General features: G+C 38.6%; 1 protein-coding gene across 3 annotated transcripts in view; it reads left to right on the forward strand.

Annotated features, from left to right (window-relative positions):
• Positions 1-19,828, forward strand: part of ythdc2 (YTH domain containing 2) — an 88,363-nt gene that overhangs the window by 53,891 nt on the left and 14,644 nt on the right. For 2 of the 3 annotated variants that reach the window (XM_063068656.1, XM_063068657.1), the window contains exons 25-28: positions 1,842-1,951; positions 8,401-8,699; positions 11,333-11,498; positions 18,937-19,140. In XM_063068656.1, the coding sequence (XP_062924726.1) occupies positions 1,842-1,951; positions 8,401-8,699; positions 11,333-11,498; positions 18,937-19,140 (779 nt within the window). The remainder of the gene's footprint in view (positions 1-1,841; positions 1,952-8,400; positions 8,700-11,332; positions 11,499-18,936; positions 19,141-19,828) is intronic. The other variant, XM_063068658.1, reaches the window with a different exon arrangement.

Here is a 19,828-nt window from a genome sequence, read left to right on the forward strand (position 1 = left end):
ATCGGTTGAATTTGGTTTGCAAGTAGGGAGATCAAAGGCAGATAAAATTAGATGTAGATTAGTGTAGATAACGGCATTTAAGGTAATAAGGAAGCAATTAAATTTCTCAGTCATGCAAATTTTATGTCTTTCCTCATCCATAAACACCTTGAGATTTTCTTCTGCCCTTCCTAGTGGGATGGTGTTTAGACCTACGTGTGTCTGCACAGCTGAAAGTAGAAATGTATTGGGGGAAATCAGTGTACAAATCTAGTTTGTGATTTAAAGAGTAAAAGCTGAGAAAAGAAAGTCTGCTTCAGTATTGTAATTTCTTCATCAGATTGAGACTATAATCAAATCAGAAGCAGAATAGTAGCAAGTGCACACGACAAATTTTTTGCCATTTGCTGTGAATTTTTGTTTGTGAGCTTTAATCATTGAAGAAGACTCACTTTCCATTTTTCAACAAAAATTATCATTAAATGTTTCACCATGGAATTTTGCTTATCTGTTAACATAAAGATGATGTGCTACATATTTTATATCTTTTGTACAACATCCTGCTAATGTGGAAATTTTGTTTTAATGGGAGCCATGAAGAATTCTTTTGATCCTAATTTATAGGTTTTGTAATTTGAAGGATAACGTGGAGTAAGACATTTGGGCCAGATCTCTCTCCTGGACATGACATGCATGTTCTGTGCTGAGATGCAGTGCAAATCTGGATCATCCTGAAACAAAAGCAGGTGCTGGAGGAATTCAGCCAAGCATTACTTGGGGTCAGGAGTGAGGTGTACGACAGAAGGGGCAATGTGAGGCATAGATATTGATTGCTAGCAAGGCATATACTGTAATAGAAATAGAAAATGACAATCATGATGATTGGGAAACAACGAAAGAAGAGTTAATCAGACACTGGAGAACTCTATGTTCATTCTAGAAGGTTGCAATGTGCTTTGACAGATAAAATGTTATCCTTCTAGTTTACATTGAGCCTTACTGTGGCATTGGAGGAGGGCACAGACGGACTGGACAGAAAGGGAATGGGATTGGGATTGAGAGTTAAAGTGTCAAGCAACAGAAGCTCAGGATCACCCCAGTGGACAGAGCAGAGTTTTCTGTTACTAGACCATGCTGATGTATGCCCTCCAGTTAGCTGGTTGGAACGTATGTCACTCTGATCTATCTTGTGGGTTTTTCCTTTCTTTAAAAAATAATTGAACTCAGAAACGTTACCATAAACCCATTATTTTCACTAAAAAATTTAAAGTTAATTCACAAGCTTTTTGTAAACTTTTATTTAAAAAAACACAATTTCTCTGAATCTCTGGATCAAGTTCAGAGAAAGCAATTTCTGACAACAGAATTTGTCACACAGCAGTGTGGAAGGGCTTTTCCATGACTTGAGGACATCTCAAAACACTTTACACTTGTGTATTTCAGTGCTGTAGCCTTGCTTGTAATGAGAGGGAAGGCCGAAGTCAATTTCTGCATATGTCAGGTTCCATAAACAGCAGGGAGATAACCAAATGATTTTGAAACTAATGTTTGGATAAAACAGAGAATTGAATTTTGCCTCTTAATATAAACTGAGACAGCAAGTTGGGCATTGCCTTAATGTTAATTGGATAAATGTGATCTGTAACAGCATTCTGTCAGTATCATGCTGAGTTGTCAGTTTAGATTATGTGCTCATTTGGGATGAACCCACAAGGGTGCTTTTGCTGTATCAAGCCTGACATTTTATGATAACCTTTTCATATCAGTACTTGAAATATATTAAGCTTAGTTCATACCACAGTTTCTGCAGAAGAAACCAAAAGATTCTTTATTACAAATTTTCCATCCAATATTATGTGTAGTAGATGGTGTCACCAATGACAGTAGTGACAGTGAAATGGAGGACAAATCCACTTCCAAGATGGCAACTTTGAAACTGGAAGAATGGCTGAATTTTAGAATAGATCCAGAAGTAAGTAATTTATGAAATTATGTTTTTTGTTGAGTTTACTTATTGATTTATTGGTGTACACACATGCTAACCTGATTTAGGAACATGCTGTTCCACTGTAACTTCACCCTTTGAGACATTATTCTGATTTTGCATTTTATATAAAATAATTTGCAATCTAAAAGTCCATTGTTCTGCATTTTTTAAAGTAAAATCTCACGATTTCGGTACATATAATTGTAAAGCTATCAGGATATCAGAGAGGTCAAGCTTGCAGTTCAGTAGTCTGTGATACAGTTGGAGTTGTGGACTGACAATTCTCAGGTTCTTGATGGATTCCATAGAGTATTAAGAACTGCTTCATGTGATGTTGCAAAGGTTTTAATTTTCAATTATCTCCTAGGTTTGAGGAGGTTCCATTAGATTGGTAAATAGCAAATGTAACTTTTTTTTTAAAGGGAGAGAATCAGAAAGTAGGGATTCTCTACTTTCAGGCCAGTGAGTTTCACGTGTGAAATAGGAAATATATTCGAAGTCATGATGAGAAGTATTGCAACTGATCAAAGTCGCCATGGTGTTATGAAAGGAAATATCAAGTTTAACTAAATCATTGGAGTTCCTTGAAGAAGCAACATGTTGAGAATAAAGGTGTCAGGCCACAAACTTGTTTGATGAGGTGCAGCATCAAGGTTGCTGATGGAAAATAGAAGTTTATGGTGTGGAAGATTCGTTGGTTAACAGGAAACAGAGTAGGCAGTAATGGATCTTTGTCTGGTTGGCAAAATGTAAACATGATTCGGTGCTATAGTCTTGACTTTTTGCAGTTTGTATTAATGACTGGATGATGAAAGCATTGGCAGGCCCTCCCAGCAGCAGCTGCTGATTGCCATTGGTTATCTTGATGTGCCTGGGACTCTCATGAGTTCTTAAAGGCAACACCCAACTCTAACCTCATCTCCCTCATCAAAGAACGGGTTTCTCAAATCACTGACATATGTTATGAAATTTGTTGTTTGGTGGCAGAAGTACAGTGCAATACATGAAAATTATTATAAATTACAATAAGAATATATAAAAGATAAATAAATCATGCAAAGAGAGAGCAAAATAGTGAAGTCGTGTTCATGGGCTCATAGTCCATTCAGAAATCTGATGGCAGAGGGTAAGGAGCTGTCCCTGAAACTTTGAGTGTCGGTCTTCAGGCTCCTGTACCTCCTCCATGATAGTAGTAATGAGAAGAGAGCATGCCCTGGATGGTGAGGGTCCTTAATGATGTTGTTGCTTTCTTGAGGCCTGTTGAAGATGTCCTCAATGGTAGTGCCCATGATGGGGCTGGCTGAATTTACAAACCTCTGCAGCTTTGACTGATGCTATGCATGGATGCCTCTATACTGGACAGTGAAGCAACCAGTCAGAATGTTCTCCACGGTACATATGTAGAACCAATCCCTGCACTTAGCCTATATAGGCAATTCACAGGCTTCTTTATATGATGGAGTACTTACTTCAATTGGCATAAATGGATAATTGTCCTAAGCAGAATGTTTAAATCAAATGATAATTGAATCAATGATCTTTGGGCTATTTTGGAATCTTAATTTGATTTTCATGTGGAGAACTGTGTGTTTTTCTTCTTTATACTTATACATGACTTTTTGTGCTGAAGAAAATGTATTTGCAGAACTAATGGACATCTACTAATCTATATTTTATGATCACTATTTTTACTTGAAACCCTAAATCTTGAAGTGGAACCCAGCTGTTGCTTATTATACTCCTCCATTTAACTGTTATTCTGAATTTTGAATTGGGCAGTTTTCAAAGGTCCAAAGGTTAAATTTATTATCAAAGTATGCATGCAGAATACAACGCTGAGATTTGTCTTCTCCAGATAACCATTACTGCAATGATTTGCAGTCATTGTTATCAGACAGTTGCAGGAGGAGCACACAGTGTATGGTTTGACTACCCATAGATAAAGTTCAAAGGGCTGTGGTAGAGGATCATAATAATGGCCTTAGAATCTTGCAGTTTTTGTACAGAGATTGAACTGTTGCAGATTCACATTCAATACCCTTGTCTTGGGTTGATGCAACTTAAGGAAGTAAGTTCTGATAATAAGTGATGATTGCCATGTCTGCCCTATTGAAAATGAAGTATTGAATATCTGATTTGCTGTTTGCCAGCTTCTCAAAGGCAATGTATTAAATGACTTGTGTTGCGTGCTGATCTGTTTTGTTGCATTGGAAATCCCATTTTTAAGCTAGAAATCTTTGAAGGGGTTAGTATAAAAGGTACATAGGCTTAAGTTTCTTTTTTTCAACCTGTATATCATCAACTGAAACCCGAATTTCTTTTAATATATAGGTTTGTACAAATAAAAGTAGATTGGGTTTAAACAATGCATGTGATAATTGTAATTGAATAAAATGTGTTTTAGGAGCAGCTGACAAATAAAATCTGTACCTTCAGATCTAATAGTAACTGGAGATCAATAAAATTTATACCTTTAATTCAAATAATCCTTTTTGTTTAAAGTTCTTCAGATATGCTGACTTTGTACTCTGAAATGTGTTTTTAAGCTTAAAACCCTATGTATGTTTTTAATTCTTTAAGATAAAGCAAAGCAAACTAAGTTAACTGCTTCAATATCCAACTGCATAACGTTTCCCATGTCCTCAAATTTCCAAGAACTCTGGTAAGAGTAAGACCATAAAACATAGGAGCAGAATTAGGCCACTTAACCCTTCGAGTCTGCTCTGTCATTCCATCATAGCTGATTTATTATAGAATAGTACAGCACAGTACAGGCCCTTCGGCCCACAATGTTGTGCCGCCCCTCAAACCCTGCCTCCCATATAAGCCCCCACCTTAAATTCCTCCGTATACCTGTCTCATAGTCTCTTAAACTTCACTAGTGTATCTGCCTCCACCACTGACTCAGGCAGTGCATTCCACTCACCAACCACTCTCTGAGTAAAAAAATCTTCCTCTAATATCCCCCTTGAACTTCCCACCCCTTACCTTAAAGCCATGTCCTCTTGTATTGAGCAGTGGTGCCCTGGGGAAGAGGCGCTGGCTATCCACTCTATCTATTCCTCTTATTATCTTGTACACCTCTATCATGTCTCCTCTCATCCTCCTTCTCTCCAAAGAGTAAAGCCCTAGCTCCCTTAATCTCTGATCATAATGCATACTCTCTAAACCAGGCAGCATCCTGGTAAATCTCCTCTGTACCCTTTCCAATGCTTCCACATCCTTCCTATAGTGAGGTGTCCAGTGAGGTGACCAGAACTGGACACAGTACTCCAAGTGTGGCCTAACCAGAGTTTTACAGAGCTGCGTCATTACATTGCGACTCTTAAACTCTAACCCTTGACTTATGAAAGCTAACACCCATAAGCTTTTTCAACTACCCTATCTACCTGTGAGGCAACTTTCAGGGATCTGTGGACATGTACCCCCAGATCCCTCTGCTCCTCCACACTACCAAGTATCCTATTTGCTTGTACTCTGCCTTGGAGTTTGTCCTTCCAAAGTGTACCACCTCACACTTCTCGGGGTTGAACTCCATCTGTCACTTCTCAGCCCACTTCTGCATCCTATCAAATGTCACTCTGCAATCTTTGACAATCCTCTACACTACCTACAACACCACCAACTTTTGTGTCGTCTGCAAACTTGCCAACCCACCCTTCTACCCCCACATCCAGGTCGTTAATAAAAATCACAAAAAGTAGAGGTCCCAGGACAGATCCTTGTGGGACACCACTAGTCACAATCCTCCAATCTGAATGTACTCCCTCCACCACGACCCTCTGCCTTCTGCAGGCAAGCCAATTCTGAATCCACCTGGCCAAACTTCCCTGGATCCCATGCCTTCTGACTTTCTGAATAAGCCTACCATGTGGAACCTTGTCAAATACCTTACTAAAATCCATATAGATCACATCCACTGCACTACCCTCATCTATATGCCTGGTCACCTCCTCAAAGAACTCTTATCAGGCTTGTTAGACACGATCCGCCCTTCACAAAGCCATGTTGACTGTCCCTGATCAGACCCTGATTCTCTAAATGCCCATAGATCCTATCTCTAAGAATCTTTTCCAACAGCTTTCCCACCACAGACGTAAGGCTCACTGGTCTATAATTACCCGGACTATCCCTACTACCTTTTTTAAACAAGGGGACAACATTCGCCTCCCTCCAATCCTCCGGTACCATTCCCGTGGACAATGAGGACAGAAAGATCCTAGCCAGGGGCTCAGCAATCTCTTCCCTCGCCTTGTGGAGCAGCCTGGGGAATATACCATCAGGCCCCGGGGACTTATCTGTCCTAATGTATTTTAACAACTCCAACACCTCCTCTCCCTTAATATCAACGTGCTCCAGAACATCAACCTCACTCATATTGTCCTCACCATCATCAAGTTCCCTCTCATTGGTGAATACCGAAGAGAAGTATTCATTGAGGACCTCGCTCACTTCCACAGCCTCCAGGTACATCTTCCCACCTTTGTCTCTAATCAGTCCTACCTTCACTCCTGTCGTCCTTTTTTTTGGGGTTTTCCTTTACCTTACTCGCCAAGGCCTTCTCATGCCCCCTTCTTGCTCTTCTCAGCCCCTTCTGAAGCTCCTTTCTTGCTTCCCTATATTCCTCAATAGACCCATCTGATCCTTGTTTCCTAAACCTCATGTATGCTGCCTTCTTCCACCTGACTAGATTTTCCACCTCATTTGTCACCCATGGTTCCTTCACCCTACCATTCTTTACCTTCCTCACCAGGACAAATTTATCCCTAACATCCTGCAAGAGATCTCTAAACATCGACCACATGTCCATAGTACATTTCCCTGCAAAAACATCATCCCAATTCACACCCGCAAGTTCTAGCCTTATAGCCTCATAATTTGCCCTTCCCAATTAAAAATTTTCCTGTCCTCTCTGATTCTGTCCTTTTCCATGATAATGCTAAAGGCCAGGGAGCGGTGGTCACTGTCCCACAGATGCTCACCCACTGAGAGACCTGTGACCTGACCCGGTTCATTACCTAGTACTAGATCCAGTATGGCATTCCCCCTTGTCGGCCTGTCCACATACTGTGACAGGAATCCGTCCTGGACATACTTAACAAACTCTGCCCCATCTAAACTCTTGGAACTAATCAGGTGCCAATCAATATTAGGGAAGTTAAAGTCACGCATGATAACATTTTTGCACCTTTCAAAAATCTGCCTCCCAATCTGCTCCTCTGTATCTCTGCTGCTACCAGGGGGCCTACAAAGTACCCCCAGTAGAGTAACTGCTCCCTTCCTGTTCCTGACTTCCACCATACTGACTCAAAAGAGGATCCTGCTACATTACCCACCCTTTCTGTAGCTGTAATAGTATCCCTGACCAGTAATGCCACCCCTCCTCCCCTTCCCCCCCCCATCCCTTTTAAAGCACTGAAATCCAGGAATATTGAGAATCCATTCCTGCCCTGGTGCCAGCCAAGTCTCTGTAATGGCCACTACATCATAATTCCATGTATGTATTATTAAGATTGAAGTGTTACCGTTATGGTGGCAACAAAGGGAGCTGGGCACATGAAAACTTGAATAGATGGAAGTGGCTGTGAGGATCAAGGTAATAATTTATTGTAGGTTTTTTCTGTTCTCCCAGCATCTGATTTGGCATATTTTTATTACAAAGTCTGGACACTCGCTTAGAGGGGATATGCTGCACAAGGCTGGGCAATATTCAAACTAATTTGCAATATAGGACATGTAAGACAGTGTATTTTTTTTTGAAGTAATCTGAAGCAGTCTGAATGTAATTGGAAGTCTGAGCCAAGATATAATTGATAGGTTATGGAGTAGAAAATATTAACTATAGCAATTTTGGCAGCTGTTAATATTATGATGTATATACCTGTCAACTTCAAAATATCTTATCCCTACAAATTGTCAAAGCTGAACAGGATAAAGAACCAATAAGAGATTTCTGATACAGAAAGAATGCTGTTACAGCAGACTTTAAGTGAAATTTCTTCTAAACCCCTTTATTTATTGTAATCAAATAATGTGGTTTACTTAATGTTCTTTGTGCAGTATTTACATAATATATTTAGAAATATAATCTTAAAATAAAGCTCATCTATGAAAGCATTTAAGGACAATAACTGCAGTAAATCTGTGTTACACATTTTTATTCTCCTAACCTCCAAATACCATAAACAATAAAGTCCAAGATCTCTTCAGTTGTAGGGTCTCACTCAGTTAGAGGCATAGTTATGATGTAGTTGTTACAGACAGTAAATGCTGGATTCTCCAATAAAGGCCAAGTGCCCAGAATAGGATAAGTTTTTAAAAAGGCAGAAGTAATCCTTAAGTTGTAAATTGCTTTGAGATAATTTGTGGACCAAATAAGGTGCACTAGTTTTCTTTCACTGATTTTTTTTCTTTACTAATTTATTTTGCTGTAGGCAGCCAGTCTTGTCTTGCAGTTACGACAGAAATGGCACAGTCTGTTCCTGAGGAGAATGCGAGCTCCATCAAAACCTTGGACTCAGGTAGATGAAGCGACTATCAGGGCAATCATCGGAGTACTTAGCAGTGAGGAGCAAGCAGCGGGGCTGCATCAACCCTCAGGGATTGGACAAAGACCAAGGCCAATGTCTTCAGAAGAGCTTCCAGTCTCCTCATCATGGAGATCAAACAGTAGGAAAAGCTCAGCAGAAGCAGAGTTTTCAGACGATTCTTCTAGTGTGGAATTTAGAGAAAGGTAGAATGTCAGCAGTCCACTAAAATCTGTAATAATTGGTTTGTGAAATATATTGAATCTTAAATGTACTCTAGCAAAACTGAACATTTCACATTTTGTCTGATGGTAACTGGATCAGCTCAATGAATCAGTTTTCACAAGATTATGTGGTATGCAAGTAAAGAAATCTAATAAAATAAATGGAGGAACAGATGTGTAAATGAAAATCACTCACCTATTGTGTGCAGAGTTTTGAACCCCTGATAATAGTAGTTAAATGATTCATTTATTATTGATCGTTCTCATTCTGTTACCTTTCAAACTCATTCTTCACAATTGGCAATGTACATTTTAAATTTTATCTGATGCGTCATTGAAAATTCTTTTATTTTCCTGCATATCTAAGTAGGGTCCTTTGAAACAATTATGCTGGAAAAGCAGAATAAACATAGACCAATACAAAATATGAATTAGGACGAAGTCCTTCAAACCCATTTTACCATTTAATAAGATCATGATTGACCTGACTGCAGCCTCATTCCTGCATTTCCATCTCCCCTCTGTAATCTTTCAATTTTCTTCATCAATGCCTTAAAAATATATTTCCACTGCCCTTTAAAGAGGAAGAAAGATTCAAAGGCTCATGAGTTCTGAGAGAAAACCACCATCTCTCTTAAATGGCCAACCCCTTATTTTCAAACAGTGACTCCTAGTTATAGTTTCTGTCACAACATGAAACATCCTTTTCAATCTCATCCAATCTCATTCCTCAGGATCCTGCTAATAATGGTTCAATTTCTTTGTCAAGGATGAATGTGCAACATTTTAACTCAGCAATTTTTAAAAACATACTGAAGGTATTCTTTATGTAAATTTAAAGCTTTAACAAGATCTGTTTCTGTTAAATTATTAAACTACAGTTGTATCTTTACAAAGGAACAGCAGAATGAAAGCCATTTCTTTTGAACTATTAGTTGAGTAGGTTATTTAATCAATTATTCACCAACCTGATGATTGTGAAGTCTACCGGTTATCTGAGCCTTCCACTATTTCAACTATCTTTACTAAATTAGCAGTATAACATTTGTTGAAATTGTTAGTGAGGTTTGATGTCTCAAACTGACATCAATGTTCAAGATACAGTTAAACATCATATAAATGAGTGGTTTTCCATTTTGGTGGGAAAATGGAGTACTGATTAGTACCTGAACAGCAATAGATTAGGTAATTGGAGCGGGGGGGCGGGGGGGAGCGCAATGGACCTGGTCACTGGGCATCCTTTTACAACAGTCAAAGAAAGTAGGCAAGCAGGTTCAGTATGTAGTTAAGGCAAATGGTTTGTTGGCTTTCATAGCCAGAAGAATCATGGAAATATGCAGCAATATCTTATTGCATTTGTGGTCTGAGCTGAGACCATAACTTGAGTTTTATGTGGAAATTTGTTGTCCTTATTTGGAAAGGGGTTTTCTTGCTATAGAGTGAGGGCAGTGAAGGTCTATTGGATTGATTCCTGGTTTAGACAGGCACAGAATTGCGTGAAGGAGCAATTGACCAAACTATTACTCCTCCTCTTCCACATGATTCCTTGCTGCTTTGTTAACAGTATATCATGTGTATTATCTACTCTTGTGCTGCCAGTTTTATTGGAACACTGGAAGGTTAGTGTAACTTCGAATTTTGTAGTGGAAATCGAGGAAGTTGTAATTTTAATAGTGTCTTGCTGCTTGTGAACCAAAAAGCAATTAACTATGATCAGACACTTTAAATTAAATTGTTCAATTGTTAAAACATATTAACACCAAATAACTTCAGTAAGATGGATTTTTATCTACATATAATTTATCACAAAGTGCCTAATTTTCTCATACCATGCAATACTGCATTGTGTAAAATCAGGAACTAACAGAACTCCACATTTGCTGCATTCTGTTAAAAATATGATTCAACAAAAAAGGGCTTCACTTTGTCATACTTTCTACCAAATTGATCCAAATATTTGGCGCAGAGCACTCTGCCAGATGTTTCCAAAAGTCCTGTCTGATTGTCATTCTTGTGGCCTTCATTGTCAATTGTAAGGTGGTGGAAATGTGAATTACATCTCAAGAAAGATTTAGGGTCAATGACTATATTCTTGATACGGACAGTCCTTGGCCTGAAATTTCTGATTTTGTTGTTATGTAGCTGTTTGCAGTTCGCTCCACGTGGCAAGGATTGCCTGTAAACTCCAAGATTTATAGATTTATCTATTTAATGGACATATAACATACTCTGATCTTGAGAAAAGCAAAGCCTTTCAGTTGGCATTGTTATTTCCCATGAATACTCTCCTAGAATAACATCTGAAAGTGATACCCCATTTATAAAAAATATTATTGTATAGTTAGGTAAAAACACAAACCACCATGTTACTGTATAAATGTAAATTGGGGTCACATACTGGCTATTTACCCAATACAGAAAGGAGTTGATTAATTTTTCAGAGATGATGCAATTAGAATATTGTAGCACAGAATTAGATGACTGGTCTAGTACACTACCATTGCTCCATAGTCTTTGAAGTTTTCATATTTTGTATATTTGTTGTATTTACATTTCAAACCTTGATGTTGATTTCCTTTGTTAAAAGATATAAACCATCAATTTACTTTTTATAGAATTCAGTTGAAGTCGCAGCAGCAGCAACAACGATATAAGGAAAGGGGCTTACTTCACCCAAAGAGGAGTCCTGATGACCGTTCAGATCAGTCATCTGTTAAATCAACAGACAGCAGTAACTATCCCAGCCCATGTGCCAGTCCATCTCCACCACCTTCAGGCAAGGTAGGTGTGTTTATGAATCATTAAATCTGACAATGCAGGATTTAACCCATTTGAGATGCCTTCTACAAACCCAGTTTAATCCTGTTCGCTATTTAATAATTTCTTTCAAACAATGAGACGTTTTTGTTCCTAAATTTCATCCCATAGCTCAGTGGTTCTCAACCATTTCCTGCTCATAGCCCATTTGTGACTTTCATTCACCTCAGTGGCCCCCCCATCCTCCATAATCCCCGTTAGTTGCTAAAATTTTTTCTGGTCAACTGTACTAATTACACTAATATACAGTCAATATTTATGTTTTAATAGGTTATAGATACTATATGTTAAATATAATGTTACAGGTGTATATTTCAAAACACTGAATAGGATACATTATTTATATTATATATTATTTTCATCCAAGCAACAACAAAAAAGTGCACAATATTGTTACATTAGGTATTCAGCGAGATCCTTGCAGCTGATGCAAATTAGTGAGTTTTTCAGAATCAAAATCAGGTTTTGAATATCTGGTTGCAATTTAGATAGAGATAATCAGAGATCACCTCTTTTCTCAAGACAGCACAAGCATTTGATAGCAGGTGAATAGCTTGACTGAAACCATGTTCAATTAATAGAGTGTTGGGAAATTCAAATAAAAACAACTTTGCTTTCTCCCAGAACTTCACTAGTAATCCAGAGATTTTACTTGCTGTGTTTGAATTTTGCTTGAACTGTTACTTCACTCTGCAGCTCAATAAAACGTTCTTGCAATGTGCTGTCAACTGAATTCACATTCACCCCAAATGGATCCACAACTCAGTCTGGAATATGCATCTCCAGACATCCCACCCTGCAAAAACTCATTTCAGGGAGGTAGCACCATCAATTTGCGGGAGACTTCGGGGAGAGGTGGGATGTCTGCAATAGAGTAGCTCTTTATCAGCTGGCCAGCTAATTTAAATAACGTTAGCTATGCTAATGAATGAATGACACCTGTTAAACTCACCTCAACACGTCTTTTACAGTCTTAACCCACCGTGGTGGGTCACTGTTGCAAACAGTGCAGTGAGCAACACTGTCATTATTTTTGACCCCTGTTAGGCAGGGGTACACTTTAGTGTAGTCTGGGGTGATGTACGTGTTATATTTTTTTGGAACACTCTGCCATGGCGCGCTCTCGCTCGTTCTCTCTCTCTCTCTCATGGTCACTCGCGCGCTTTCAAGCGCGCTCGCTTGCTTTCTCTCTCGCTCTCTCTCCCTCTCTTGCTCGCGTGCTCTCACTTGCTTTCTTGCTCGCTGGCTCTCTCTTGCTCTCTTGCTTGGCGCTCGCTTGCCTTCGCTCTCGCTCGCGCGCTCGCTTGCTTTCTCTCGCGCGCGCTCTCTCTTGCTTTTCTCTCGCTCTCAAAAAAATTGATTTCTGTGATATTGTATATAATTTGCGGGCATCAGGGAGCCACTATTAATATGCGGGAGACTCCCGGAAGTTCCGGGAGAGGTGGGATGTCTGCATCTCCAGCAGGTCTCTGAACTGAAGTTCCATACCAGTGTGCAGTTGTTTCAGATGATCAAGATAAGCAATCAGATAATCATCTTACAATTCTATTTTAAGAGTAACCAGTGAAGAAAATTGCATAAACTTGCAATGTTCAATATTGTTGCTGAAAAGTTTGTGTTTTCCAAGGAAAGCAGTAATAGCCTCTTTGCTTGAGAAGAGATTGCAGCTTTTTCCTTGTTTGTTTAATAAATAGTTTTTCAAATATATCTGACATGTCAGAGTTAGCAGTGACAATTTGTTTTCCAAGCTGCTTATCACTTAGGAATGCTGTATTACTATCCCAAAGTGCAACAAAGCTACAAAGACAGTTACCTTTTGATAATCATCAGGCCTCAGTATGCATTAATAGGAGTTCACAATTTCTTCACAAAATTCTTGAAGCAGACTGTCTTAAAGTAGTACTTTTTAAAAATAATTTAATTTTTTTCAGCAAATATTTTTATAAAATGCTATTATATATGTAAATTCTGAGTGGCAATGAAGAATATGTACTCTAACCCTAGTCCTAATTGAACTTACTTTAAAACTGTGAGTGTCAAGGATTTAATGGTAGTTCTAGTGGTAGTCATGTGGTGGTAGACTTCACGTGTTCTTGCCTGTCATGCACGAGTCAATGGAAGGCAAACAAAACCAGCCTCCTGCTGCATACTAACTGATTGCCTTGCTGCAGACAGCCCCACCCCATTTGCAGTTTGTGATTTGGGGATAGATCTAGAGTGTGGCTCAGTGGGCCGCACTGCAGGATGTAAATGTTGATTTGTGCATAGTCAAGCAGGAGGAGAGAGAACAATCGTCATGCCACACCCCCTCACACACACACACACACACACACACACTAAGCTGTTTTGCTGCTTCATTTGCACCATTTAGCAGCACATTTTCCCATTCATTTCATTCAGGGCTCTATTAAATTACCAGTATTAATTTTTAAAATTTATATATTTTAATAATTTTTGATAAAAACAGTAAATTTATCAGAAATTCCTGTGGCCCTTACAAAATCTAGCACGGCCTATGCTGAGAACCACTGTCATAGCTTAATTCTCCCTTTTAATTTTTATTACAGTCATACAGTACTATGCAAAGGTCTCTTAGGTACTCTAAAAGTTTTATTTATATTTTGTTGATGTTTATTTCTTTGTCTTCTGCATTAGTGTATCAGTAGAAAAGAGCAAATTTTTAGATTTCCAAACATTAATATTTCAAAAAATTAAATGTTACTGATAAATTTTTGTATTTCATTAAAGGAAGTAGAAATAGAAGACAACCTTTCAAATAAAAACTGGATTATTTTGTGGGTATATAACCCAGTGCATGATAAAAAAAAAAGATAAGGGACGTGCTAATGATCAATTAAATAGAGCTGAATGAACTAAACTGATAAACTAAAACAGATATGGATATAGAAGAAATCAAACCGGGCAAAGGACAACCAAATGAAAAGATGAGGGTGTGGCAGATGTGACAGTTTAACTTTCAAATCATCAATTCTTACACCATGGCATGAGTGAGCATAGCAACAATACAAGGTAGACATCCTGCATCGGCAAGGTCTGTCCCAAGCAGAAGTTTTGCAGCAGACAGTCTTCTGAAGAAGCACAAAGAAACGGGCAAGATTGAAGATCAGAAACACAGTGGTCGGCCATGGAAACTGAGTACTGTAGATAAGAGATACACCAAACTGATGTCCCTTCTAAATCAGAAGAAGTCACAGAACTCACAGAAACCACTGAAACCCAAATACACACACCTCTGTACAGTCTGGAGAAGCCTTGTCAGAGGTGGTCTTACGGAAGAGATGCTGTCAAAAAGCCATTCTTCTGAAGAGGAAACAAAGCCAAGAGACTCAACTTAAGCATAAAAACACAAGGTCTTGGTTGGTGAACAATGGCAGCAAGTGCTCTGAACTGACACGTCAAAATTTGAAATTTTTGGCTCTAACAGGATAGCAAAACCTGATTAGATGAGGTCTAACCAATCAGGAGGGATGAACTATTGGTATAAATACCATTGGACTGGACATGACCAGGCGTCATCCCTGAAGAAGATGGCAGAATTTGTCATCGAAATATCGGTTATAATCGATACCCTTACCTGGCTGGAGCCCGAGAAGAGTTTATTTGTCATATAAGCCCGGAAAGCACTAGATCCTTTTTCAGGAGGCAGTTTGTCCATAGAAGAGCTGGAGAGCACTACATGGATGAGTGTCTGCAGCCAGCAGTGAAGCACGGCAAAGGTTCTCTACAGATTTGAGCTGCATTTCTGCAAATGGAGTTGTTGATCTGGTCAGAGTTAATTGAATTCGCAGTGCTGAGGAATACAAGCAGATACTCATCTATCATGCATTACTATCAGGGAGGCATCTGATCGGTCCGAATTTCATTCTGCAGCAGAACGATGACCACGGTTATAAAGGACTATCTTCAGCAAAAAGAAGAACAAAGAGTTCTACAACAGATGGTATGGCCTCCACAGAGCCCTGATCTCAACATCATCGCAGCTGTCTGGGATTACCTGGAAAGGCAGAAGCAAGCAAATTCAGCAGAAGAACCATAGCAAATTCTCCAAGATACTCGGACCTACCTATCAGCCAATTTTTCTCATAAAACTGCACAGCAGTGTACCCAAGAGAATCGATGCAGTTTTAAAAGGCAAAAAGTGGTTCCCCAAATATTGATTTGATTTTGTTTTTTAATAGTTTCTGCTCTTTATATTAATTTTTTTGATATTTAGAAACTTAATTTCATTAATTTTGAAAGCATCTTTGCTTTACGGAGTTTTTTTACACATGCCTAAGACTTTTGCACAGTACTGTGTCTTAAGTTGTGCCTGTTTACATAAAATTCCATATTTCATAATCTTCAAGACTTAATTAAGATGTGAATTGTTTTGACAATTGAAATAATGAATTTCTAAATATGCTATATGAAATGCACAACTAAAGATTTTTTTGCATTTATCTGAACTATTTGAAACTATAATAAACTGTATCTAATCCGTATTTGTTGCTTTATTTAATCATGATAAAAATAAATGAATTTTTCTCTAGATTTGAGAAGGTGCAACTTTTGTGTGGCTTGTTGCACTTTCAGAAGTTTAAGTAGTTGATTTGAATATATTTTGGTCCAGTGCATCTCAGCCACTGAAGTTTTTTTTGAAAAGAACAGCTGTTAAGAGATACACATGCTGGTAATTGTCAGGGATGGTGGTCACTAGTCACTAGCTTAGCGGTACAAGGCAAACCAGGAAATATGTGGAGATTGTTCAGCAGATTTTGTTCTTGGAGCTTCCCTCGCTCTTTGGTTGAGTAGAATAATAATATACATAGACTCATTTCAACTCCATAATTTAAGGAACCATTTTTTCGTTCATTTGTATTGTCATTCTTGAATCCATGGAAATATCTGCTCACTAAGCACCTGGCCTTGGTTAGGTTTGGCACAGAATTCATTTGATAGGTGTCTAGGTAGTTAGAAGTTAAGTTTTTAATTGTTTTGCTTCAGTTCAAGAGCTTCAATTATAATTGCTTTTGATGAAATTCTTGAAAAATATATTAACAATCTGTAATTATTTGTTGCAATTGCAATAGCTTTTAAATGTTTTAGTATCAGAGGACTTCAAATCTTTTAAAGTGCCTCAGCCTTTACAATTGCCGAAATCCCGACACCTGGTTGGGCACTTCAAGGGTGGGGCCTCTACACCATGCCACATGTGGGCCCACCATATACAAGTGCAGAGGGCTGATGATATAGACTCCTTGTCCTGTGTGGATGTGCATGGACTCTGGGCAGTGATTCTTGGCGCAGGAGCTAGTTTGTCTATTGCCAAGTTCATTGTCATGGACATACGTATTTAAAGTTTAATGCCATGAAAATTAGCTTTTCGCAGCAGCCGCACAGTACATTACATACTTAACAAACATAATTAAAATAGCATAAGTTATACATAAATTACGCAACAGAATTAATAGAAATAAAATAATAACATCAATATAAGTTGAGGGAAATATAGTCCAAACTGGAATTAAGGTTTTTCAGCTCTGTTCAAGAACCCTCTGACACTGTTGTCGAACTTTCAAATATAGGTCTTCAGGCCTCTGTAGCCCCTGTCTAATGGCAGCAATGAGAATTGGGTATGGCCTGGTTGATGGGAGGGGGGCCTTTAATAATAGACATCACCTTCCTTAGACACCTCTTGTAGATGTCCTTGATGGTGGGAAGAACTATATCCATGATGGAACTGATTGTGCCCACCATTCTCTGTAGCCTCTTGCATTCCTGTACATTGAGGTTCCCGTAGAAACCATAGAAAAACTACAGCACAGGAACAGGGCTTTTGGCCCTTCTTGGCTGTGCCGAACCATTTTCTGCCTAGTCCCACTGACCTGCACACGTACTAGACTGATGAAACCAGTCAGATTGCTTTCCTCTGTACAACTGTAGAAGTTTGTCAGAGTCTTCAAAGAGAAAGCCACATTAGGTGATAACATGTCTCAGGCTGCTACCTGCACTGAGCATCAAGCTTGGGGAATGCAGGCCAACACCTTGAATAAGATACACCCTAGTCTCAACTGCCTAGACACAATTAAACTCAAAATGGCACATGAGTCCTGGTTAATTTTGGGATGATTGAGGGAATAGACAGCAGTAAGATGGCACTGGAGCATAACAAGGAAGAAATAAGTGTGCTTTGATCAGAGTACCAAATTTCTTGTTGAACCTGTAATGTAGCATTCTCCTGTTCACTCAGGTGATGGTGATAAGGAATGTAGAATTTGGTATTTTGATCAAAGCACACTTTCTGTATATATGTCTTTGATGGAGGGTAAGCCTGTGCTGGCGATGCGTTGGGCAGTTTTGACTACCCATTGTTGAGCCTTCCTGTCTGCCGTGGTGCAGTTCCCATACCATACACTGATGTAGATTGTTGGAATGTCCAAGAGTATTCTTATTCTCAATGACTTTGGGGCCCAGCAGACGAGTACAAAGCACAAGCTGAAGCTTTTGCAGCTGTAGTCAACAATTTCTAACTTAAATCCCACACTATTGCAGAAAATAGGTTGTGGTTAGTTTTATTCATGCTACATGCCAAAAGCATTGAATGCAGCGCAGGATATGGGAACAGACAACATCCCAGATGCAGTTCTGAGAATTCACTCATGCTTCCAGTTACTTTACTCCAGAGCAGTTGCAGTATTGGCATCTGCCTGACAATGTGGAAAATTGCTCAGTTACATCTGTTCATAATAAGCAAGACATATCTGATCTGCATAATTATCAGCTAATAAATCTATTCCCCATCATCAGTGGTGATGGAAGATCTTGTCGACAGTACTTACTCGCCAGTAATCTACTTTCTAGTGCTCAGTTTAGTTTTCACCAGGAACATTCAGTTCCAGACCTCATCAAAAGTAATACTCAAAGTCATATACCTAAGTGTCTTCAAAAGAAGTAATTTGCTGTTACAGCTTAACTTTAGGAGCTTGAAATTGATGCCTAGAATAAATATTCGCATCAGTGATTAATTTTTATATTTAATTTGCTCGAAGTATATTCTTTACAGTTTAATTGTAGACTTAAGTATACTATTTGCATTGTAACTCTATCTGTTAACAGAGTGAGTCTAAATAGTTAAAGCTATTTTAACTATTGGAAAGAAATTGTAAATTCTTGAGGTCTGGCAGCATAGTTTCCATATATGTAAGAATATTCTTTTTTTCATTTATAATGCCAGCTGGTGTGGTTTGGCAACATTGAGGGAAAGTCCTAAAGTATGATTCAAATTATCCCCTGCTGCCCAGGAGAGAGCAGTCTTTCTTAACCACCAATTTTTCTCAGTTAGACTTTTGTTCACTCTAGAAGAGGATTAAAAGTTAATAAAATATCATCATTTTGTTCTCAGGGGTCAAAGTCTCCATCACCAAGACCAAATGTACCAGTTCGTTTCTTCATTTTGAAAAGCAGCAACCTTCGTAATCTTGAAATTTCTCAACAGAAGGGAATTTGGTCAACTACACCCAGCAATGAACGGAAATTAAACCGTGCATTTTGGGAAAGCAGTATTGTGTATCTGGTATTTTCTGTACAAGGATCAGGACACTTTCAGGTAAAAGTTTAAGAAACGGACTGTCCATTTTCATTTAATTGCTTGTAGAACTTACGATATCAAGGAAAGGCTCTTTTTCAAGTAACTTCTCTTTGGACATTTAATTGGACTCCTGACCTAGGGTTTCAAGCTGAAGTGTCAACAGTTTCTTTTGCTCCTGAGATGCTGCTCAACTTGCTGAGTCCTCCAACCAGTTGTTTATTGCTTCAGATGCCAGGATCGGAAGTCTTTTGTGTCTCCACTTATATTGCGGTTGCAGTTTTGAAACTCTGCTTTGATCATACCTGGAGTTCTTTGAGGAGATAATAACCTTGTTGGAGTGGCGATGTGGAATGTATCATAGATTCTGAGAGATAATGTTGTTAACATAAATGGATAGGAAGTGATCTGATCAGCTTCACTATCTATTGAAATAACCGAGAAGGCAATTTGAGATGAGCTGTTTCTGATGGATGGAAAGTCTAAATCAAAGGGCCATGCACAGGAAATATTTTACAGCAATGCTACAGCTGAGGTATAGCACAATCTCTCACACACAACAATTGCTGGTAAATCTATTATAAGTTTTAGATTTAACAAATAGACCTTTAACAAAGTAATCTATGAGAGTTCAATCACAAATCAGCCTGGATTTTACTAAACAGTGGAAAAGGCTTGAGTTCCACGTGATATACATTCTGAAATTCTT

Source organism: Mobula hypostoma, chromosome 16 (assembly GCF_963921235.1).
Source record: "Mobula hypostoma chromosome 16, sMobHyp1.1, whole genome shotgun sequence".
Taxonomy (NCBI): Eukaryota; Metazoa; Chordata; class Chondrichthyes; order Myliobatiformes; family Myliobatidae; genus Mobula; species Mobula hypostoma.